The sequence below is a fragment of the Balaenoptera physalus genome (genome assembly GCF_965194825.1).
Source record: "Balaenoptera physalus genome assembly, chromosome: 8".
NCBI lineage: Eukaryota > Metazoa > Chordata > Mammalia > Artiodactyla > Balaenopteridae > Balaenoptera > Balaenoptera physalus.
In genome coordinates this window covers 6,565,841-6,592,080 of record NC_138887.1, presented here as the reverse complement: position 1 = coordinate 6,592,080, position 26,240 = coordinate 6,565,841, and the positions used below count along the sequence as shown (strand labels likewise).

At 39.2% G+C, this 26,240-nt stretch overlaps 1 protein-coding gene across 2 annotated transcripts in view; it reads right to left on the bottom strand.

Annotated features, from left to right (window-relative positions):
* The window catches only part of LANCL2 (LanC like glutathione S-transferase 2), a 61,786-nt gene that overhangs the window by 13,868 nt on the left and 21,678 nt on the right, over positions 1-26,240 (bottom strand). For both annotated transcript variants that reach the window (XM_082471565.1, XM_082471564.1), the window contains exons 3-6: positions 10,966-11,173; positions 9,943-10,090; positions 8,441-8,587; positions 4,776-4,958 (exon numbers count right to left, since the gene is read on the bottom strand). In XM_082471565.1, the coding sequence (XP_082327691.1) occupies positions 4,776-4,958; positions 8,441-8,587; positions 9,943-10,090; positions 10,966-11,173 (686 nt within the window). The remainder of the gene's footprint in view (positions 1-4,775; positions 4,959-8,440; positions 8,588-9,942; positions 10,091-10,965; positions 11,174-26,240) is intronic.

Genomic DNA, 26,240 nt, shown 5'->3' with positions numbered 1-26,240 from the left:
CAACTATGAAGACACAGACTTTAAATATAAAGACATCAAAAACTATAAAACACTGTTGACATAAATTAAAGAAAATGTAAAAAGTGGAGAGATATACCATATTTGTGTATAACAACACTCAATATTGGTATCAATTCTACCAAAACTGTTCTACAGATTGAATGCAATCTCAGTCATAATCCCAATAGGCCTCTTTTGCTGACAAACTGATTTCTAAAACTTATTCGGGAATGCAAAGGATCTAGAATATTTAAAGCAATTTTGAAAAAGAAGAACAAAGCTGAAGTCTTAAATTACCTGATGTCAAAACTTAGAGTAAAGCTAAAGTAATCCAAATGGCACGGTATCACAGAGACAGGTAAGGAGGCCAAAGAAACAGAACAGAGAGCCCAGAAATAAACCTACACTTACTAGGTCATTTGACGTTTGAACTAGTGCCTCTACAGGTACCAAATCAATCAATGGGGAAATCAAATGATGTGGAACAATCAGATACTCCTATGGTTAAAAAAAAAGGACTTCACTCCTTACTTCACATAATATACAAAACTTAATCTGAGACAGTTCTAAATGTAAAATCTAAATCCATGAAGCATGTAGGAGAATACTATCTGTATAACCTGGGAGTAAGTAAAATTTCTCAGACAAGATACGGAAAGTAGTTACCATTACAAAAAACACACTGATAAGGCAGATTTTACCAGAATTTAAAACTCTACTCATCAGAAGATGTCATAGAGAACATGATTAGGCCAACTACAGACTGGGAGAAATCATTTCCAAAACGTATCTGACCAAAGGACTTACAACCAGAACATATGAAGAATTTTTATGACTCCATAATAAAAGAACAAACAATAAATACATAAAACAATGTGGGTAAAAGATATGAACAGACACTCAACAAAGATACACAGCTGACCCTTGAACAACATGGGGGTTGGGGTGCCAGCCCCCACCTCGTTGAAAACCCTTGTGTAACTTTACAGTGGGCTCTCTCTGAATGCTGTTCCGCATCCCCTTATTCACCACACTGCATACCGTGTGGTACCACAGTACTGTACTCATTGAAAAAAATCCATGTATAAGTGGCCCCACGCAGTTCAAACCCATGTTGTTCAAGGGTCAACTGTACAAACAACCCATGAGCACATGCAAAATTGCTCGACATCATTAACCATCAGGAAGGCACAAATTAAAGCCACAATGAAATACCCACCAGAATAAAATCAAGATGACTTCCAACACCAAGTGTTAGCAGAGATGTGGAGCGACTGGAACTCTGTTTACATGCTGATGGGATGTAAACCGGTACAGCCCTTGAGAAAAGGTCTGGCAGTGTCTTAGGAAACTAAAAAAGCTACCTTCTGATCAAGCAAGTCTACTCCTAGTTATTAGCCCCAAAGAAATGCAAACATACGTCTACAAAAAGATCTGTACAAGAATGTTCACTATAGCTCATTCACAATGGCAAAAAACTAGAAACAACTGAAAAACAAAGGCATAAACTGTGGTACGTTTATAAATGATGCTTAACATTAGGAAGGTACCAGAATCTTGAGGAAGAAGGAAAGAAAATATAGTTTGAACATAATCTCTCCAGGTGATCCTGATATACACCACCTAGAAAGACATTCCATGTCAGAAATAATCAACTTACAAATGAGCTTTTGGAAAATAATTCATATGAAAACATTTTCTGATGGGCAGTGAAGAGTCGACCACCAGGACGCATTCTAACCCAGTTCTACTGTGGGAATTTCAGAGCAGGCTTGTGGGTGCAGGAGGGGAAGGTATGGTTGTTTCACACATTTAGCCCAGGATCAAAGGATTACTTTGATATCACTTTGGTATGACTTACCTGGCTTTCCTGGGCAACACATTTACTTTTCCAAATATAATTTTATTTGACCTAGCATTTGTTTATTAGTGGCTGCGTCCACACAAACCGCTAATGCCCTAGGGCCTGAATGTGTGGTTAGAAGGTGGTAGAATTTGTTACCGTAACCCGTAATTTACTGTCAGATAATTAAGAACTGATCGTAACTATTCATCAAAATGGAGTCCAGCTATGAGGTCCACAAATGTAATTGTTAGGAAATCATTTGCAAGTAACAAAATTCCTAATACAGCATAGAAATACTGTTAAAAATCTTGACATTTTTTCCAAGACCATCTACAATACTACATAACTGCGAATAATACATGTTCATACCAAGAAGAGTACACCCTACGTGAAATGTGATTAGCATCTATAGGAAGGGAAAACAAATTTAGTGTGAATCTGGACTCAAATTATAGTTTTATTTGTGAAAGATATTAATTTTTTTTTAAATACCTGAACACCTTATGCCTTCCTAAGTGCTCCTGAAGAACTTACAACTTTATGTGCCAGCATGAGAAACTGCTGAAAGCTTGTTATTACACAAAATTTAAACATTTCCTCATTTTGAGAGATGGCTTCAACGGACAAGGACCCTCTTCATCTGAGTTAACAATAACTTGAGAGAAAATAGAGTCTAGAGCTGTGTCTCTCTAGCTTTGTGCCACCCCCTGTCCTGGCCAAGTACAAATTTCATACTCCACTAACTTATACTCTGAAGACATATTTTCACCCCCAACTGTAAAACTACATTATCTATGCTTCTTCAAACTACCATTGACGCCTTCTGCCCCAGAAGATTCCGCTATTCCTCCCCTTCCTCACGTTTGGGAACTTTGAGGTACATGGACAAAATTAAGTTTTAGTGACTAAGTATGGGATCTTACTGTCCATGTTTCTAGAAAAGAGGAGTTTCTGTTTTGGAATCAGTGGGGGGGGAGGGGGGACGGGCACCCAGTGGTCTCCGGAGCGGAAGCCCTGCAGGCAGAGCTGGGCTGAGATGTGGTGGCCCTGCCGCTGGCAGGGGTGTGCGGCGCTTGCTCCCTTGGTACCAGCAGTGGTGGAAGCAGATGGTGGCCACGGTCAGCAGGGCTAATGGAAATGGAACTGCCCAGGACAAGGGCCCACTGCAAGCCCTGGCTCCTGACCACTTCTTACTGCCCACAGCTCAGCTGCTAAAGCAGGAGTGGGGAGACCCCCAGAAGCCAAGACTACCAGCCACCAGGAGTGCCCACCTCTATAGCTGATCCTCGTTAAAGCAAAAGGGAAAAGGAGTTTGACAAAGAGAAGCTTTCAGTTTTTACCAGTCAAACATCTGTTCTGAATACCAAAGGATTCCTGTTTGTGCTGTCGGTACTGTGCTCAGATCCTATGGTTGGATATTTGTAATATTACAAACTTATCTCTATGTCACTGAAGTTACATTTCCTCTAAAGCTCGAGAAAAGGGGAGGCAGTGATTTGAACAGAATTCTGTTCTAATTTAAAAGTTGGGCTTCCCTGGTGGCGCAGTGGTTGAGAATCTGCCTGCTAATGCAGGGGACACGGGTTCGAGCCCTGGTCTGGGAAGATCCCACATGCCACGGAGCAGCTGGGCCCGTGAGCCACAACTACTGAGCCTGCGCGTCTGGAGCCTGTGCCCCGCAACGGGAGGGGCCGCGATAGTGAAAGGCCCGCGCACCGCGATGAAGAGTGGTCCCCGCACCGCAATGAAGAGTGGCCCCCGCTTGCCGCAACTAGAGAAAGCCCTCGCACGAACCGAAGACCCAACACAGCCAAAAATAAATAAATAAATAAATAAATAAAGTAGCTATTAAAAAAAAAAAAAAAAAGTTGACGTACTGTTAAGAAGATGAATCATTAAGTTCTTCAGATCTCCAAAAAGTCTACTTCGTTGTGCTTTCCTCTCATCAAACATCATAACTTTCTGAGTTATTTTCTTGAATGCTCGTACCTGACTTTTATATTATGTGAATATTTTTGGTGTTATTGTTGTAGGACTAAAAAATTCTGAGAAATCAGCCTAAATCATGAAAGGTAATTCCCCACAATTTTTCTAAATATATTATAGTTAATCACAAAAGGAAAATAAAATTGATTCAGGGACCAGTTCTTCTGTAACTTTCAGGTAGACATATGAATTCTGCTCCAGTAAGTCTATTTCTGCAAAACTAAGAGACCTTGCCAAATAATCAATCATTGTGGTTACATTTGTATACTTTGGTATATAAGCAACAATCTCCAACATCAACTGTTACAAACAAAGATGCATTAAAAGAAAAATAAAATTGCAAAAGAAGAATTGTTTGCTTTCAACTTACATGATAATTCTAAGTCCAGGAGAGAAATCAACAGTATTCTTAATATTGTGCCCAGATAGATCTACAGAGTCTACTACAATTCATCAGTAAAGGTACTGCCTAACTTCCAATAATACCTCATGTGTAAAAATTTGAATGCCACATCGATCTTTTGTAAATAACTTTATAATAATTTAAAACTCAAATTTAAAAGCTCCTGAATCATCAGCATCATCATCTAGCGATAAAGGCTTGTTCAAGCAAGGAAATCAAATGATGTGAAGTCAAACAAAAAGCATTTTGGTTATAATACTGCCTCCTGCCTTATTGGATATTCATACTTATGTCATCTAGGTTTTCTTTTACACATGAATATAATCCCTGTTAAAACACACACACATATACTTACAACTCTAATTACAGTGGTGATGAACAGTGAAATAAAAAGACTTTCTGTTTACTAGTAAAAATATTAACTCTAAAATGTTTTTAGTTTGCAAGCAAAATGTGCTTACCAAAACCAAACTGAAAACGTGGTGGTGAAAACCGTGTCTGTGCACCTCGGGTGCTAAGGACACGCCCCGCAGCACTGACCTTGTACGCCTGCATGAGCATGTGGATGACACCGGGGGCGCCGTGACACCAGTGCACCAGTCGGTCTGTCTCATTGCTTAGGGATGACGGATAATTCCCAGATCGGAATCTTTTGTGGCGCATATAGTCAATACTAGGTTTCACCATTTCTGTCAAGGTTTCTTGGTCCACTTTTGCTGCCGGCTTTTAAACAAACAAAAATAAAACATTTAATTTATGTTTCCATAAGCTTTTTTTTTTAAACCTCTGCACTGTGGCTAATACAGTTAAGCATCAATTACCCAGAATACTGAGGAACACATAAAGTTAGAATTAATCCGCTTCTCTGGTTACTGAAGGCCTGGGCAGACCTTTGCTTCAACCCTTGCTGATGCGATGCTGCGGACGGAACTGGCGGCCGGCCACCCGCTGGGGAGTTCCCTCTTGCTCAGGGGGGAGGCGTCTGACTGGATGAGGCCCACCCACAAGCGGAGAGCAAACTGCTTTACTACAAGCCCACCTGTTTAAACGTAAACATCACCCAAACTCCCTCACAGACACACCCAGAATGATGTCTGACAAATATCTGGGTAACGTAGCCCAGCCAAGTGAACACATACAATTAACCACCACAGACAGCTAGCTACCTTTTTTAGTGGGGACTTCCATATGCCTATACCTACAAATCTTTTATCTGAGCTGTTTCTCCGAAAGAGAGACTTCACTCCCGCAGGTGAGGTGGTGGCCGTGCTGCCAGCTGGGGCGGGGAAGGGTGCTGGTGCAGGACTGGCCGTGGCAGCAGGGAGGTCTCCCGCTGACCGTGCGGACAGTCACCAAGCCCCGCTTTCAGGTCTGCGCTCCACTTCAACTCTCCTCTCCACCTGGCTTCCTGGCGTCAGAAGAACTGGTCTGACTGCTGCAGACCACGTACCGTTTCCTGCAGTCACCTCGCCCTGCACGGTGATCTCACAGCAGAGGTCCAGCTGGGCTGCACAAGGATGTCCAAAGAGGCTCCCCTGCAGCCCAGACCTCACTCCCCACCGGAACACACGCCTGGCACCGCCACCGGTGGCGCCGTAAGCTCCCGAGTGCAGGGCCCTGCAGGACACCTGGCTTGCTTCTGGCTGGCATCCGCCTCCTCCGGCACCTTGTGAGGGCACCCCTGTCCCGTCAGGTCACCTGCTGTTCCTCGGTTCCTCCGTCCGTTCTCAGTCCACGTGTCGCGCGGGGCTCCAGAAGTCCCCGAGTCTCACCAGAGAAGCTGGGTGTCTGTTTTCTGTTTTCCTTGAGGTTCTGAAATGAGTCTCCAGAGGAGAACTGTGCTTTATTCTTCATCGTGAGAGTGGCGTTCCCTTTAAGAGATATTTTGCAAGTTCTTGTGTATGTCGTTCTGACAGCTGTCCAGATGAAAGCGCACATGGAGCCCCCGCACGGCTAGGCTGGCCCCGCCGGGGAGCGGTGTGTGCAGCCGGCCTCGCGAGACCGGCTCCGGCACACCGCTGCTACCAACCAGGAGGAGAACGCTGCCGCCAATTTAATTTCTAAGTAGGATCCTCACGAAAGAGTGTTTCCAGGCTCTTCACTTTAAAAGCAGATGAGTCGTAAATCTTATGATTTGTGATTCTCTCAAGGAACCCCCCAGCATCTAGCAAAATTAAACTAAACACCTAAATCTACATTATTTTTTATTGGTGTGATTCTCATATGATTATGTTTCCCTTAAGGGTATGATCACTTTTAAAACAGGGTTCAAAAGCCACTGTTAAAACCTTTTTCTGGGAAAATACAGAAAAATGGACAATCTACCAACTGTCTAGAACAACACTGCCATTTTAAAATGAAACATAGAATTGATTATTTTGGAAACATGTCTGCACCTAAATTCACAAATTGGAATACATACGTGTTTTACTTTCTACAGTGATAACCAAAGACCCCTACTAATCACCAGAGAAGGGAGCTCTAGTCCTGTGCAGATAGGAATCTCCTACTTTCCTTTAGTGAGGAGCAGCATGACACAAAAGGTAAAAATAAAAAAGGAATTTGTAAGTGAAAATTTAAAAAAGGAATATATGGGCTTTTAATTAAAAAGATCTAAATTCTAATCCATGCTCCTTGACTTACTAGCATTGTAATTTTGAATAACTTTATAAAGTACTCTGTTATGGGTGTAGTAGAATAAATAAAGGCTTAATAGGGGGAAAAACCAAACTAACAAAAGGCACAGCCAGACCTTGTTTTACTGTTCTTTGCTTTAATGTGCTGCATTTGTGGCTTTTAAAAATTGAAGGCTTGCAGCACCATTTTTCCAATAGCATTCGCTCATTTTGTATCTCTGAAACATTTTGGTAATTCTCACAATATTTCAAACTTTTTCATTGTTATGTCTGTTATGGTGATCTGTGATCAGTGATTTTGTTTTTTTTAAACATCTTTATTGAAGTATAATTGCTTTACAATGGTAAAGCATCTGCTTTATAACAAAGTGAATCAGTTATACATATACATATGTTCCCATATCTCTTCCCTCTTGCATCTCCCTCCCTCCCACCCTCCCTATCCCACCCCTCTAGGTGGTCACAAAGCACCGAGCTGATCTACCTGTGCTATACAGCGATCAGTGATCTTTGATCTCACTATTGCAAAAAGATTACAACTCACTGAAGGCTCAGATGATGGTTAAGCGTTTTTTAGCAACAAAATATTTTTAATTTCAGGTATGTACACTTTTTTTTTTTTTTTTAATTATTAGCACCTTTAATTATTATTTATTTATTTGGCTGTGTTGGGTCTTCGTTTCTGTGCGAGGGCTTTCTCTAGCTGCGGCAAGCGGGGGCCACTCTTCATCGCGGTGCGCGGGCCTCTCACCATCGTGGCCTCTCTTGCTGCGGAGCACAGGCTCCAGACGCGCAGGCTCAGTAGTTGCGGCACATGGGCTTAGTTGCTCCGCGGCATGTGGGATCTTCCCAGACCAGGGCTCGAACCCGTGTCCCCTGCATTAGCAGGCAGATTCTCAACCACTGCGCCACCAGGGAAGCCCCTACACTTTTTCTTAAGACAATGCTATTGCACGCTTAACAGACTACAGCATAGTCTTGCTTCACTGCGATGTTTTGCTTCACTGCAGCAGTCTGGAACTGCACCCGCAACGTCGCCGAGGTCTGCCTGCAGGCTGCATACAGAGCGGAAGAGGGACCCACAGGCCATAAGGCTGGAAGCAGGTTGAAGCAATGTTTGGGGTGAGGTCTTTGCCTGACGCAAGAGTCAGTACTTAATTCAGTAGATGTCAGGGATGGTTCAGAGACAAAATCATAACCACAGCAATAAACTAGTTAAAAAAATTTTAAACACAACTGATAATAAGTTGGGGGTACCTGAATGTGAAAAAGTCTCTGCCCTAGTCTGCATTCTGGAGGCCCTTTCTGCTCCCCGAAGGTTTCCCCCTATTAAAAGAGCAGGAGGACATGGACAGAAATAAAGTGTGGGCCACAGACACCTCATCCAACACGAAGCTGCACACAGAACGTGCTCTCAGGAGGCCACTGCTTGGGGACCCATGATTCAAAGGAGGATCCTTATTTCCTTTCAGCCTGCTCGGTTTCTAGTAAAATTTCAGCACCCATCGCCGACTTGATCTAGTATTTTATAACGCGGTCACTGCACTAGTAGTTCAGGGTATCACGCACCTGCATTAACATGTAGTAGATTCCGGCCATGCCATGGGCTGCTCCAACATACTGCTTCCTGTGCCACTGATACAACAGGGGACAGCGCTCGGCCTTCTTTTCTTCCCTTGACAAAGCCTTGCCCGATTCAATGATAGCATCCACTACCTACAGATATAATGAGACAGCATAAGTCTAAAAAACTTACATGTAATCTGTTTTAGTCTAACTAACAATAACAACATGTCTTTATATAGATTACTTATTCTAAAAAATCTTTAAGCAGTTAGTAGCCAACACTGTTATCTTTATTTTCTAAATAAATAAATACAGGCAGAGAGAAACCAGAAGACAATCTCAGAGTAGAAAAAGATATTAAGAAGTAGAACCAAGAGATCAAAAGGTCTTTGAACGAACAGTTTACTAGAACCTAGAAAAACTTCCGATAAAAACTATCCTAGACTATTTAGTTGCTTTGTAGCTTCAATGTTTTCCCCAAAACACTGGCAAGTACAGTCGGCCCTCCATATTTGCTACGGGTTTCATACCCATGGATTCAACCAACCGCAGATCAAAAATATTGGTTAAAAAACATTCCAGAAAGTTCCAAGAAGCAAAACTTGAATTTGCTGCATGTGGGCAACTTTCTACACAGCATTTACATGGTGTTAGGTATTATAAGTAATCTAGAGATGATTTAAAGTACATGGGAGGATGTGCACAGTTTATATGCAAATACTACACCACTTTATATAAGGGACTTCAGCACCCCGGCATTCTAGTATCCAAGGGGGGTCCTGGAACCAATCCCCAACAGGTACTAAAGGATAACTGTACATCTTCCAAGGCTGGAGGAACTGGCTTTATTTATGAAAGACTAAGGAAGTGAGGCCTGTTGCAGGATTTTAGAATGACTACGCGGCAAGGACAGTAATCGTTTCCTCATATCCTCTCTCCCCTCACACTTTTGGTAACAGTGCCCCAAGTTTTAGCGAGGCATCTGGCCTCAGAGATACAAACAGCTGGACACAGTCATCTGACCGAGTTCTGGAAGTGGGATGGGAGCAGAAGTGAGGTGGGCAACTTCTAGTTCTCAGGCTTGAAAAGGAAGCTGCTCCTCTCCCACTTCCTCACCGCCCCCTGGGCTGGAGGTGCTCAGCGAGCTCTGGTCGTGCAGGTGAGGGCATGGCCCTAGGATAAGGCAGAACAAGACAGAAGCTGGTGCCTAGCCCTATTCGCTGGTGTGCCTACCAGTTCTGATACCTCCTGAAAGAGAAATAAACATTCTATCTTCTTGACGCTGCTGTTTGACTCTAGTAAAGACAGCTAAATTAATACAGACCCAAAGTTTTTAAAGAAACATCCCTGGAAGAGAAAAAAGGAGCAACTTATTAATTTTATGAGTGGCCTTGGGAAGTTACTCCTACCCAGAAGCAGAGTCCAGCCACTACTACAAGTCTCTGCTAGCAGACAGGCTGCGTGGCAGACAGGCGAGGACGCCCCGGGGCGGGACCCCACCGTACCTCTTTGACAGCTGACCCACACACGGCGCCCGGCCCCATCTCCGTGCTCACGTAGAGTAAGGCGTACAGATAGCCTGCCCGGCCCTGAAGCAGCTCGTCAGGAAGGTCTGAATCTCGGCAGACGATGGCTCTCTGGAGCTGCAAAAGTCTACCCAACAAGAAACATCCAGCTTTACCAGAGAGAGAATGTCTAAAGTACCTCTTCCTGAAACTGCAAGTAACCCTGTCACTTTAGGAACCATCTGTTACTATTTTTAATTTAAAACTAATTTTTAAAAATACCAAAAAAGAGGGAAAACAACAAAAACTTCCCCACTACAAAACCAAACAAAAACTTCTCTCTCAGATATCAACATGAATGATAAAACACCTTGCTGTTCAAAAGTTCTACATTTATATCTAAAATGTATAGGATATATGCATATAAGAGAAGATACTCTAAACCATATACGAGAAGATACCCAATTTTGCAATCCAGAATTACAAGAAAGTGATTTCAAATTTTAACAAAAATGTTACTAAAATGTAGCCAATGCCTGAAAATTAGCTTGAGTCACCCCAACTTTAACAAACATTAACTGACCAGCACCTGCCAGACACTCCACCAGACCATGGCTGTGAGCTCTGATTTCTGCTGCTTCAAAAGAGAATATAAACCAATAGGTACAATAAAAGCTTACATTCTCTAATTGTTTCCTAACAATTGAACCTAAGAATAACTGAGTTATTATAGAGAATCTAAGGGATATAAGGTAATTTTCATGCATTGAAGGCAACCAAAAATTATTTAGGAAAAAACATGTCTATTCCTCCCTCAAATTAAGGCAAACGCATGCTTGGATAGAAAGGTAGCATACAATCCCCCCATTATGCTCAAGATTAAAATACAAACTCTTCGCTTCTTGGAGAGAACTGTCTGCAAGAGCAGGTGAATTAAAAGAAAAATTCTTTTTCGTTTTTTGAGTTTCTTTCTACATCAAGACTGAGAATTTGGAGAAAATACTTCCAGTTGTAAAAACTCACTTTGTGATGCATTCCTGGGACTCGCAATCACTTTTGAGTTTATGATATACCACAGCTCCGACGGCCAAGGGCCCAGCATCTCCACAGAGGAAAGTGACCCTTCGGCCATTCAGATTCCGAAGTGTTCTCTTTACGTAATCCAGGGATCTGAGCAGATAGGTCTGGTCACATGTGACCCGGTACAACTGCAGGTACAAGAGGGCTATGCCTGGAATAATCACCACCCCCCCCCACAAAAGAAAAGCATTATTGTCTTTCCTTTTTACTGTCGGGACATTACTACATGATTATGTGAAAAACCTACATAAAGCCTACGTTTCTGAAGGAGTAACATCAAACAAATTACATATGTTTCTTAAAAATGGGGGAAAAAAAGAACCCAGTGTAGAAAAAATTGCAAACAAGTTAAAATGTTGCTAACTGTTCTGACACAATGATTCACTACCTCCTAGATAAGGGAAATACAAGACTTCCCACTCATTCCCCTTTAATTTTCATTCGTTTCCAGGTTGTACTTATTCTCCTTTGTATTATAAGCTAATCTGGATCCTTTTCTTCTTACTTCTCATATAATAATGTCCTCCTATCTTATGCCAAATTACATGATTGCTTTTCTGAGTTTTATACCATCTTCTTTCTAAGTTATCTATTTCTCACAATTTTTCAGTTTTCTTTAGTGACCAACCAACCAGTGAGTCAACTCACCGTTTACAGAACAGCCACATGATGCAGAGTAAGGTAGTGAATTCAGATGACATAGCTTATCATCTACTCAAACTTCCTATTTTAGATGAAAGAACACATCTGGTTACTCAAGGGAACCAGAGAGGGGTCTTTTTCTGAAAATCTATGGAGGATGACCTATATGACTTCTAAAAGAAGCATGCTATTATTCCTGGGCTCAAGAAGCCAATGTGGCAGATAAGTAATAAAGGAATCTGTATAAACATATACCTAATAAAGTATACTGTAGGAAAAAATATTTAAAGAAATGATATGATGGTGAAAAAGCCAAAAATAAAATCTACTAATGTTTGAATTGAGGTTCTCTAATACTCTGTTCTTTGCCTGATATCCTACTCTCACTTTTATTATTTTTCATTTTGCTTTTCATATTTCTCTAAATAGGTAGCTTCTTCTTTAATTCTCCTATTCAGGGTATCCTACTTGCCTTTCAAATTAATTCTTAACACCGACATATATTTTTTGAGAAGTCCTTCTTTTGTCATTATCTTTTTTTTTTTAAAGACATTGAGTCAAACAGATATAAAAGTAGCATATTTGTAAGCCCTGAAAAAAATCCCTCCATATGAATGGCTTATGATCTCCTTGAGTGTCTTCTGTATTCAAAAAATTGAAATGATAAACATATAGAAAACAAGTTAGAAGTTAAATACCTACAAATTTCAAACATAATAATCACTATAAAAGGTTTACAAGTACTTCATGATTGACTCAGAAACCCCTAAAAATAGGATGATGATCTGGTCAACCTGTGAACCTAAAAACCTATGGTTATATACATTCAAAGCTTAAGTATTTTAAAGTAAATGATGATGGGTAAAGTATAAAAAAAAAAGTCATCATGACATTCTGCCCCTGAATACTTCAGTATGAAAATCTAAAATATATGAACCTTTTTCTTACAAGCCAAAACAGCACCATAACTATCAAAATTAATAATTAGTGAGACTGAGCTGTGTTTTTTCTTTTTTTCTTTTTGGTAGATCTTTATATCAGTTTCGGTACCAGTATTAACCTTGCTTCATGAAACAATTGGACTTAGTCCTTATTTTCCTATTCTCTGAAACACTGTAAGAGGAGCACTGAGATTTCCTGTTCTTTAAAAAAAACTGTCTCTTTTTATTAGTTTATTGTTTCTTTTTCCCCAGTTTTATTGAGGTATAATTGACAAATAAAACTGTATATATTAAAGTGTACAACAGGATGATTTCATACAATGTGGAAATATTACCACAATCAGGTTAACACATCCATCATCACACACAGTTATCAGTGTGTGTGTGTGTGTGTGTGTGTGTGTATGAGAATGCTTAAGATCTACTCTCTTAGCAGATAACAAGTATACAAGTATGCGATACAGTGTATGTATGAAAATGCTTAAAATCTACTCTCTTAGCAGATTACAAGTATACAAATTACAAGTATACAATATAGTCCCAGGTTGTACATTAGATCTATAGAACTGGTATATCTTATAACTGAAGGCTTATGCCCTTTGACCACCATTTCCCCATTTCCCCTACCACACAAGCCCTGGTAATCACCATTCTATTGTTTCCATGAGTTTGACATTTTGTTTCTTTGTTTTAGAATTAATATGTATGTGAGATCATACAGTTTGTGTCCTTCTCTGTCAGGCTTTTCACTTAGCATAATATCCCCTAGGACCATCCATATTGTCACAAATGACAGGATTTCATTTTTTCTTGTGGCTGAACATTCCATTCATAGACAGCATAACATTCCATTAGATATAGTTAGAGAGCTCGATCGATCGATCACAACTTCTTTATCCATTCAAGGATGGATGGATATTAAGGTTGTTCCCATATCTTGGCTATTGTTAATAATGCTGCTATAAACACGGGGGTGCTGATATCTCTTTGAGATACTGACTTCCCCAGAAGTGAGACTGCTGGATCATATGGTTCTATTTTTAATTTTTTGAGGAACCTCCATACTGTTTTCCATAGTGGCTGCACCAACTTATGTTCCCACCATGTACTAGGGTCCCCTCTTCTCCACACCCTCACCAACACTTGTTCTCTCTTGTCTTGTTGATAAAAGCCTTCCCAATAGGTGTGAGGTGATATCTGTGGTTTTGATTTGCACTTTGCTGATAACTAGTGATGTTGAACACTTTTTCATATATGTCCCAGCCATATATATGTCTTCTTTGGAAAAATGTTCACTCAGGTCCTTTGCCCGTATTTTAATTGATTATTTATTTTTTGCTATTGAGTTATATAAGTTCCCAATATACTTTGGACACTAACCTCTTAGCAGATATATGGCTTGCAAATATTTTCTCCTGTTCTATAAAGTTGCCTTTTCATTTCGACTGTTTCCCTTGCAGTGCAGAAACTTTTTAGCTTGACCTACTCCCGCTTATTTTTTTATGTTATTGCCTGTGCTGTTGGTGTCATATCCAAAAAGTCATTGCGAAGACCCAAGGAGCTTTTCCTTTGTTTTCTTCTACGAGTTTTACGGTTTCAGGCCTTACATATTTAAGTCTTTAATCCATTTTGAGTTAATTTTTGAGAGCGGTGTAAGATAGGGATCCAGTTTGATTCTTTTGCACGTGGCAATCCAGTTATCACCATTTATTGAAGAGGCAATTTTCCCCACTGTGTGTTCTTGGTTGCTTTGTCAAGAATTAATGAACCATTTATGCATGGATTTCCTCCTGGGCTGTCTATTCTGTTCCATTGGTCTCTGTGTCTGTTTTTATGCCAGTGACATATTGCTTTGATTACTATACCTTTGTAATATACTTTAAAATCAGTAAGTGTGATGCCACCAGCTTTGTTCTTCTTTCTCAAGATTGCTTTGGCTATTCTCGGTCTTTTGTAATTCTATATGAACTGTAGGATTGATTTTCAATTTCTCTGAAAAATACCATTAGAATTTTGATAAAGACTGTATTAAATCTATAGATCACTTTGGGTAGTATGGATATCTTAACAACATTAATGCTTCCAATCCATGAACAAAGAATATTTTTCCATTTATTTGCAGCTGCTTCAATTCCTTTCATCAATGTCTTATAATTTTCAGTGTACAGGTCTTCTACCTCTTTGATTAAATTTACCTTAAGTATTTTTCTTTCATGCTATTGTAAACAGAATTGTTTTCTTAGTTTCCTTCTTCAATAGTTTGTTAATGTATAGAAAAAACTGATTTTTGTATATTGATTTTATATACTGCAACTCTGCTGAATTTATCAGTTCTAACAAATTTTTTTGGTGGCTCTTCAGGGTTCTTTACATATAAGATTATGTCATCTGCAAGCAGAAGCAATTTTACTTCTTCTGATTTGGATGCCTTTTATTTATTTATTTATTTATTTTTGGGCAGGCCTTAATTGCTCCCCCCTAGAATTTTCAGTACTATGTTAAATGGAAGTGGCAAGATTGAGAGTCCTTGTCTTGTTCTAGATCTTAGAGGAAACACTGAGTATTGTTAGCTGAGTACGAGTATCCTTGAGCATGACGATAGCTGTGGGCTTATCATATGTTGCTTTTATGATGCTGAGGTACATTCTTTCTGTACCAAATTTGAGAGTTTTTATTATGAAAGTATGTTGAGTATTATCAAATGCTTTTTCTGCATCTATTGAGATGATCATGATTTTTATCCTCTATTCTGTTAATGTTGTGTATTATATCTATTATTGACTTGTGTATGTTGAAACATCCTAGCATCCCTGGGATAAAACCCACTGATCATGCACGTTCTTTTAATGTGCTCTTGAATTGTTTGTTAGTATTTTGTTGAGGATTTTTGTATCTGTGGTTCATCAGAGATACTGACCTTTAGTTTTCTTCTTTCCTTCAGCTGTTTTGGAACAGTGTGAGAGGGACTGGTATTAATTCTTTAAATGTCTGACAGAATTCACCAGTAAAATCATCAGGTCCTAGGCTTTTGTTGGGAGGTTTTTGGTTACTGATTCCATCTCTTTACTCATTACTGGTCTGTTTAGATTTTCTATTTCTTCATGATTCAGTTTTGGTAGGCTGTATGTTTCTAGGAGCTGATCCATTTCTTCTGGGTTATCCAATTTGTTGGTTTACAATTGTTCATAGTAGTGTTTTATGATCCTTCGTATTTCTGTGGTATCAAGTATAATGTCTTCTCTTTTACTTCAGATTTTATTTACTTGGATCTTCTCTCTTGTTTTCTCAGCTAGGCTTGGTAAATTGCCTATTTTGTTTATTTACTCAAAAACCAACTCTTAGTTTCACTGATCTTTTCCACTGCTTTCTGGTTTCTATTTCACTTATTTCTGCTCTACCTTTCTTATCTCCTTTCTGCTATCTTTGGGTTTTAGTTTGTTGTTTTTCTAGTTCCTTGAGGTGTAAAGTTAGGTTCTTTATTTGAGGCCCTTCTTTTCTCTTAATGTAGTTGTTTACTGCAAGGTACTTCCCTCTTAGAACTGCTTCTGCTACATCTTGTTAAGTTTTAATATGTTGTGCTCCCATCTTCATTTGTTTCAAGATATTTTTTGCTATTCCTTTGATTATTCTTTGACCCACTGGTTGTTCAGGAGCTTTTTGTTTAATATCCACATAGTTATGAATTTTCCAGTTTTCCTACTATTACAGATTTCTAGTTTCTTACCATTGTGGCTGGAAAAGATACTTGATGTAACTTCTATCTTCTTAAATTCGCTGAGACTTGTTCTGAGTTGTAACACATGATCATCTTGAGGAACGTTCTGTGTGCACTTGAGAAGAATGTGTTCTGCTGCTACTGAATGCAATATTCTGTATATGTCTGTTAGATCCATTTGGTCTAACGCATAGCTCAATTCTAATGTTTCCTATTGATAATGCGGATGACCTGTCCAATGTTGGAAGACGGATCTTGAAGTCCCCTATTATTGTTGCATTGTTGTGTATTTTCCCCTTCAGAACTGTTAGTATTCGCTATATTTTTAGGTGCATATATATTTACAACAGTTATATTCTCTTGATGAATTGACTCCTTTATCATTATATAATGACCTTCTTTGTTTCTTGTTAAAGTTTTTGAAGTTAAAGTCTATTTGTTCTGACATAAGTATACCTACTCCTGCTCTATTTTGGTTTCTAGTTGCATGGAATATAATTTCCCATCTCTTCACTTTCAGCCTATATTCATAAAGCTGACATGAGTCTCTTGTAAGCAGCATATAGTTTTTCTTATCCATTCAACCACTCTGTCTTTGATTTGAGAATTTAAGCCATTTAGATTTAAAGTACTTACTGATAATGTAAGGACTTACTAATGCTGTCTTATTATTTTTCTGGCTGTTCCGTAGTTCCTTTCTTGCTCTCTAGCTGTCTTCCCTTGCGATTTGATGATCTTCTCTATTGGTATGCTTCAATTCCTTTTTTTTTTTAACAATTGCTTGTGTATCTACTACAGGTTTTTGCTTTGTAGTTACTATGAGATTTACATAAAACATCTTACAACATTCTATTTTAAGCTAGTACAAAAACTCTCCTCCCCTGCCCCAACATCTTATGTTTCTGACATCACAAATTTACATATTTTATGTTGTATACCCACTAAAAAATTATTGTAGCTATAGTTAATTTTAATACTTCTGTTAAAACCTTTGTAGTAAAATTAAGTACTACACGACCATATTACATTACTATAGTATTTGGATTTGACTACACACTTGCTTATAACAGTATGTTTTATATTTTCATGTTACTAATTAGCATCCTTTTGTTTCAGCTTGAAGAACTCATTTCAACATTTCTTGTAAGGCAGGTTTAGTTGTGATGAACTCCCTCAGCTTTTGTTTGCTTGTGAAAGTATTTCTCCTTCATTTCTGAAGGACAGCGTGCCAGGTATAGTATTTTTGGTTGGCATTTTTTTTTTCTTTAAGTACCTAGAATACATCAACCCACTTTCTCCTCGCCTGTAAAGTTTCTGCTGAGAAATCTTCTGATAGTTTTCTTGGGGTTCCTTTGTATGTAAGTAGATTTTTGTTTCCTGCTTTGGAAATTCTCTGTCTTTGGTTTTAGACAGTTTTATTATAACGTGTCTCAGTAAAGTCCTCTTTGGGATGAATCTGTATGGGAAATTATGGACATCATGAACTCTCTCCCCAGATTTGGAAAATTGTCAGCCATTATTTCTTTAAATAAACTTTCTGCCCCTTTCTCCCTGTTTTTCCTTCTGTGACTCCTATAATGCATTAACTGCTTTACTTGATGATGTCCCTTAATTCATGTAGCCTTTCTTTACTTTTATTCATTCTTTTTACTTTTTTCTGCTCTGACTGGTTAATCACAGATGACCTGCCTTCAAGTTCACAGATTTTTTTTCTTGTTGATTCATTCTGCTGCTGCTGCTGCTCTCTACTGCACTTTTCATGTCATTCATTTATATTCTTCAGCTCTGCACTTCCGATTTTTGGTTCTCTCTCTTAAACTTCTTGTTTTGTTTATGTAGGGTTTTCCTGATTTCATTAATATGTCCCCTGCATTGGAAGGCGGATTCTTAACCAATGGACCACCAGGGAAGTCCTCTAATTTGAATTCTTTATCAGGCATACCATAAACCTCCATTTCTTTGGGGGTGGTTACTGGCAAATTATTATTATAAAATTATAAATTATTAGTGCTGTTATATTTCCTTGATCTTTCATTTTCCTCGAAGTCTTGTGTTGCCATCTTAGCATTTGAAGATGCAGTCACCTCCTCCAGTCTTTACTGACAGCCTTCAGGAATGAAATGTCTTCTGTCAGCCTTACTACAGATTCTCAGGCTTTCTCAGGCCTTCTCTATGGACATGCCTGCTCCACACTTTTTGTTCCCTGTTAGGGGAGAATTCTTAAGACTGTATGCCTTCTCCTGATTCCACAAAGCCAGGCTGAGTGCTGACAGTCTCCTGTTTGCTTTCCCTAGGGCAGTGAGGGATGCTCAAGTGTCTATGCCTTCTCCCAATTCTGCAGGGTTGGGCCAGCTTTCTGCCCATGCTCACTAACTGTCCACTGAGGTTTGCACACACTGCCCTCAACGGCACACACAGTTATGGGGTGGGTCAGTGTGTGGGTGAGGAATGCAGAACGTTGGAGGTAACCATGGGCTAACTGGGGGATACACTGGTGAGGTATCCCCAGTGGCTCACAGGCAGGCTTCCTGATGGAGTCTGCAAAGTGGCCAGTGGACCTGCATCCCTTGTTGAATTCTGAGCCCTGGTTGCTATGCTCTAAGCCTTTCCTTGCCCCTTGGTCATGCAGATCTCCTCTGTATTCTGAAAGGGATGAGAAAGAAGTGGGTATCCTTTGTGGCTTCCCACATAGCTGGGGAAGCCAGGCACTCACTCACATGTTCTCACTTTCCCCTGTAGGAGAAATCACAGGCTGAATGTGTCTCTCTTGGCACTAAGCTGTGCCACCTTGGGGATGCGGTGACACAGGTGAAGTGAAAATTTTCCTCTTACCCTTTTCAATGTGTCCAATCTCAGTTTTTGTTTTGTGTTCCCCCCACCCCAACCCAATGGTATTGTGTAACTCCTCCACTGGACTCTTGGGTCCCAGAAAGGTACTCTCATCTGTGTATAATTATCAAAATCAGTGTTCTTTGGGGAGGAAGACAGTAGAAAACTCCTATTCCACCATTTTACTGTTGTCACTCCTAAGGGTTTCCTGTCCGTTAGTAAAGGTTTGGTAAAATTTCCCAGTGAAATTTTTGGGTAGATATTTGACAACATTCTCAAATTTTTATTTGGAATTTTGTCTGTTTACATGTCCTATCTCTTCTAGGGTCAGGTTTGGTAGATTATGTATTCACAGAGAATTATCCATTTCAGTTACATTGTGAAATAAATTTTTGTAGAGTGAAAAGTAGTCATGTGATTTCTAAAATTTCCTCTATTTATTTATTTATTTGGCTGCATTGGGTCTTAGCTGCAGCATGTGGGATCTTCATTGTGGCATGCGGAAACTTTCGTTGTGGTGCGCGGGCTTCTAAGTTGTGATGCTAGGGCTCTACAGCACGTGGGCTCTCTACTTGAGGCATGCGGGCTCCAGAGTGCACAGGCTCAGCAGTTGTGGTGTGTGGGCTCTCTAGCTGTGGTGCACGAGCTCCAGAGCACATGGGCTCAGGAGCTGCGGCACATGGGCTTAGTTACCCTGCGACACGTGGGATCTTAGTTCCCCAACCTGGGATTGAACCCGTGTCCCCTGCATTGGAAGGCAGATTCTTAACCACTGGACCACCAGGGAAGTCCCTAAAATTTCCTCTGTTTTAAGGCTTCCCGATTTCATTTATGTTTTTGTGCCCTTCTTCCCCTATCTGCAAACTTCTGTTCCTAATTAATGTCACTATAAAATTATGCCCATTACCTCAATCATGTCTTGGCTAGTCCTCTAATACAGGAATCAGCAAATTTTTTTTCCATAAAAGGCCAGATAATAAACTTTAGGTTAGGCTTCAAGGGCCACATTTAGTCACTGTTGGGTTTTCTTTTATTTCAAAATTCTTAAGAATATAAATAAAAACCCTTCTTGGTTCAAGGCCTGTGAACAAACAGGCTGTATCCCAGATTTGGTCCATGAGCCACTGTTTGTCAACTACTACACTAGTAGAGTCCTCTGGAATGCTCTTGATAAAAATATTTCCTAGGTTCCTGTTATACCTTTTGTTATATTTCATATGCCTGGAGGGCAGTAACCTAGCTGGATTTAACATCTTATCTTCATATTTTCATTCCTTGAATATCTTGTAGGATGCTGGTGAACTTCTTTTTTAAAAAATATTTATTTATTTATTTGGCTGTGCTGGGTCTTAGCTGCAGCACATGGGATCTTAGCTGTGGCATGCGGGATCTAGTTCCCTGACCAGGGATCGAACCCAGGCCCCCTGTATTGGGAGCATGGATACTTAACCACTGGACCACCAGGGAAGCCCCTGCTGGTGAACTTCTGAATGTGGCCACTTAGAGGTTTGATACCAATGTGATTTTCTCCCTGTTGATATTTCTGTCATATACCTCCTCCTCAACTACTGACATCCCACACCACAGTGATACATTTCCTACAATTGATGAATTGACACTGACACATCATTTTCACCAAAAGCCCATAGTTTTTATTACGGTACACTCTTGGTGTTGTACATTCTGTGGGTCTGGACAAATGTATAATGAGATGTATCCACTACTGTACAATGATCCAGAGCAGTTTCACTGTCCTGAATATCCTCTGTGCTCTACCTATTCATCTGTCCTTCACACTCTAGCTCACTGAAACCACTAACCATTTTTATTGTCTTCACAGTTATACATTCTCCAGAATATCATATAGTTGGAATCACATAGTATGTAGCCTTTACAGAATGTCTTCTTTCAATTAGAAATATACAATTTAAAATTTTAATTAATTAATTAATTTTTTGGCTGCATTGGGTCTACGTTGCTGTGCGTGGGCTTTCTCTAGTTGCCGCGAGTGGGGGCTACTCTTCGTTGCGGTGCACGGGCTTCTCATTGTGGTAGCTTCTCTTGTTGTGGAGCACGGGCTCTAGGCGTGCGGGCTTCAGTAGCTGTGGCACGCAGGCTCAGCAGCTGTGGCTCGTGGGCTCTAGAGTACAGGGTCAGTAGTTGTGGCGCATGGGCTTAGTTGCTCCGCGGCATGTGGGATCTTCCTGGACCAGGGCTGGAACCTGTGTCCCCTGCACTGGCAGGAGGATTCTTAACCACTGCGCCACCAGGGAAGCCCAGAAATATACATTTACGTTTCCTCCATGTCTTTTTGTGGCACATTTCCTTTTAAGTCTGTATAGTGTTTCCTTGTTTGGATGCACCATTTATTTATTCACTCACCCATTGAAGGACATCTTGGTTACTTCAAACTTTTGACAATTATGAATACAGTTGCTATAAACATTCATGTGCAGGTTTTTTGGTGGGCCTAAGTTTTCAGTTCATTTGGGTAAAAAAGAGCACAATTGCTGGCACATATGGTAAGGGTATGTTTAGTTGTGTTAAAAACTTCTGAACTGTCTTCCAGTGTGTCTGACTATTTTGCATTTCCACCAGCGGTAAATGAGAGTTCTAGTTGTTGCACGTTGTCACCAGCATTTGGTACTGTCAGTGTTTTGAATTTTGGCAATTCTGTAATGACATAAGACGTTGAACATCTTCGTATACACTTACTTGCCATCTGTGTATCTTTTCTGGTGAGGTGTCTGCTCATGCATTTTGCCTATTCTGTAATAAGGTTGTTCATTTCTTACTGTTAAGCTTTAAGAGTTCTTTGTTTATGCTGGGTAAAAGTCCATTATCAGATATGTCTTTTGCAATTATTTTTTCCTTGTCAGTGGCTTGTCTCATTCTCTTTCGCAGGTAGTTTTTAATTTTAAAAAAGCCCAGATTATCATTTACAGGGATACCTCATTTCACTGTGCTTCACTTTATTGCACTTCCCAGATGTTGTGTTTTTTGCAAATTGTAGTTTTGTGGCAACTATGAATTGAGCAAGTCTGTCAGAGTCATTTTTCCAATAGGGTTTGCTCACTTTGTGTCTCTGTGTCACATTTTGGCAATTCTCACAATATTTCAAACCCTCAACCAGCAAAAAAGACTGACTCACTGAATGCTTAGATGATGGTTAGCATTTTTTAGCAATATTTTAAAATTAACATAGGTACATTGTTCTTTTTGGACATGATACTATTGCACAATGTACTGTAAACATAACTTTTATATGCACTGAGAAACCAAAAAATTCATATGACTCACTTTATTGCGATACTCACTTTATTGTGGTAGTCTGGAACTGAACCCACAATATTCCCAAGGTATGCCTGTATTTCTTTCACAGATCACATCTTTGGTGTTGTATCTAAAAAGTCAGTGCCATACCGAAGGCCACCTATGTTTTTTCCTGTGTTATCTTCTAGGACTTTTATAGTCTTGAATTTTATGTTTAGGTCTATGATCCATTTTGAGCTAGTTCTTTTGAAAGGTATCTAGATTCATTCGTTACATGTGGATGCCCAGTTGCTCTAGGACCATTTGTTGAAATGACCATCTTCACTACACTGCATTGCCTTTGCTCCTTTGTCAAAGATCAGTAGCTATATTTATGTGGGTCTATATCTGGGCTCTCTATTTTGTTCTACTCTTTCACCAGTACTACACTGGTTTGGTTATTGTAGCTTATAAGTCTTATAAGTCTTACAAGTCTTAAAGTCAGATAGTGTCATGTCCCCAACTTTGTTCTTTTCCTTAAATATTGAGTGGGATATTCTGGGTCTCTTTCTTCTCCATACAAACTTTAGAATCAGTTTATTGATATCCACAAAATAGCCTGCTGGAATTTTGATTGGCACTGCATTGAATCTATAGATCAAGTTGGGAAGAATTGACATCTTGACAATATTGAGTCTTCCTATCCAAGAATATGGAATATCTCTCTTTAGTTCCCCTTTGATATCTTTCATTAAGAGTTTTGTAGTTTACCTCAGATAGATTTTGTATGTATTTTGTTAGACTTATACCTAAGTATTTTGGGGGGATGCTAATGTAAACAGTATAGTGTTTTCTACTTCAAATTTCACTTATTCATTGCTGGTATATAATAAAGCAATTGACTTTTGTATATTTACCTCATATCCTGCAACCCTGCTATATAAGTGTTTATTAGTTCCAGGAGATTTTTTTGTTGTTGATTCTTTCTGATTTTCTACATAGAACAGCATGTGATCTGCAAAGGCAATTTTATTTCTTCCTTCCCCATCCATACACCTTTTATTTCCTTTTCTTGTCTTAATACATTAGCTAGGACTTCAAATATGATGCTGAGAGCAGGGGTGAGAGGGAACATCCTTACCTTGTTGCTGATCTTAGCAGGAAAGCTCTGAGTGTTTTACCATTAAATACAATGTACGTTTTTTTGTGGATGTTCTTAACCAAGTTGAAGATGTTCCCGTCTATTCATAGTTTGCTGAGATTTTTTAATCATGAATAGCCACTGGATTTTGTCAAATGCTTTTTCTGCATCTATTTATATGATGTGATTTTTTTCTTGTTTAATCCCACTCCACTTTCAAATATTACTGTACCACTTCATGGGTAGAGCAAGTACCTTATAATAATAAAATATTCCTAATTCCTTCCTCCTACCTCTTGTATCTTGCTGTCATTCATTTTACTTATACATAACATGTACATATAAACATATAAATATATGCATACATATAAACATATACTTAAGCATATGTAATTGAACACATTATTGCTATTATTTTGAACACACATTTTGATCTGTTAAATCATCTGAGAATAAGAAAAGTTTTTATTTTGCCTTCACTTATTCATACTCTGAAGTTCTTCCCTTTTTTAACATAGATCCAAGTATCTAACCGATACCATTTTCCTTCTCAGAAGGCTTTGGCTTACCATTTCTTGAAAATCAAGTCTAATGGCCACAAATTCCCTTGATTTTTGTTTGAGAAAGCTTTTATTTCTCCTTCACTTTTAAGGATAATTTTGCAAGGTACAAAATTCTAGGATTTTTATTTATTTATTTTTTAACTCTCAATACTTTAAGTATTTCACTCCACTCTTATCTTGTTTACACTGTTGCTGAACAGAAATCTGGTGTAATTCTGATCCTTGCTTTTCTATAATAGGGCAGTTTTTTCGTGTTCTTTCAAGATTTAAAAAAAATTTTTTATTGGAAATATAGGTGATTTACAATGTTGTGTTAGTTTCAGTTGTACAGCAAAGTGAATCAGTTATACATATATCCACTCTTTTTTAGATTCTTCTCCCATATAGGCCATTACAGAGTATTAAGTAGAGTTCCCTATGCTATACAATACGTCCTTATTAGTTATCTATTTTATATATAGTAGCGTGTATATGTCAACCCCAATCTCCCAATTTATCCCTCCCTCCCCCCTTTCCCCTCTGGTAATCATAAGTTTGTTTTCTACATCTATGACTCTATTTGTTTTGTAAATAAGTTCATTTGTACCCTTTTTTTTTAGATTCCGCATATAAGCAATAAGATATTTGTCTTTCTCTGTCTGAATTACTTCACTCAGTATGACAATCTCTAGGTCCATCCATGTTGCTGCGAAAGGCATTATTTCATTCTTTTTTATGGCTGAGTAATATTCCATCGTATATGTGTACCACAGCCTCTTCATCCATTCCTCTGTCAATGGACATTTAGGTTGCCTCCATGTCCTGGCTATTGTAAACAGCGCTGCAATGAACACTGGGGAGCATGTATCTCTTTCAAGATTTTTTATCTTTGGTTTTATGAAGTTTGGATATTACATGCCTAGATGCAGGTTTTTTGTTTCTTTGTTCTTTGTTTTTGGCATTTATCCTCTTTGGTATTCTCTGAGCTTCCTGGACCTGTGGTTTAGTGTATATTAATTTGGAAAAATTCCTGGTCATTATTGTTTCAAATATTGTTTCTGATTCTGTTTCTTTTCCTTCTGGTATTACCATTTCACAAGGGTTAAACCTTCTGTCATTGTTCCCTAGTTCTTGGATATTGGTTTTTTGGGGGTTTTTTTCAGCTTTTTTTCAGTTTTAGAAGTTTCTACTGCCATATCCTCAAGCTCAGTGATTCTTTCCCTAGCTGTGTCTAGTCTACTAAATGAGCCCATCAAAGGAATTCTTCATTTGTTATAGTGTATTTGATTTCTAGCATTTATGTTCAATTCCTTCTTAGGATTTACATATCTCTGCTTACATTATCCATGGGTTCTTGCAGGTTGTCTACTTTTTTCATTAAATCCTTAGCATATCATCATAGTATTTAAAAATTCCTGGTTTGATAATTCCAACATTCCTGCCATATCTCATTCTGGTTCTGATGTTTGTTTAGTCTCCTCAAACTGGTTTGTTTTTGCCTTTCAGTATGTCTTGTAATTTTTTTATTGAAAGGTGGACATAATGGGTAAAAGAAACTGCACAAATAGTCCTCTAGTAATGGAGTGGTAAGGAGTGGGGGAGTGGAAGCGTTCTATGGTCCTATGACCAGGTCTCAGTGTTTTGATGAACATGTGCCCCTGGACCATGAACTCCACCAGTGCTTCTCAGTGTCTTCTTCCCCTTAGGTTGGACAGAATGGCTAGAGGGAGCTGGAGTTGGCTACTACCCTTCCTCCAGGTAGGGTAGTTTCTGATAAAACTCCAGTAGGCGAGGCTCTGGTAAAATAGTTTCTCCTGAAGGCTGGCCTTGTTAAGAACAGAATGCTCCAGCGTATTTCAGAATGGTTCCTTTTCCCCTCCCGCAACCAGAGGCATGAGGGGATTTTTCTCCAATGTTCACAGTGAGGACCTGGGATAACTCTGAAGCTAACCTCACAAAAGTGTGGATGCCTCCCTATGACTGGGTCCTCCTAGAGTTTTTTTAACTCTCATATTTGCCCACACTGAGCTTCTAGCAATTAATCAATTACAGTTTAGGCTCCTGTGGAGGTTTCTCCTTGTAGGTCTCTGCTCCAGTAAATTCTGATTTTCTGAATCTCCCAGTCTATTGCTATTTTTGGTGTAGCCGTTTGTCAT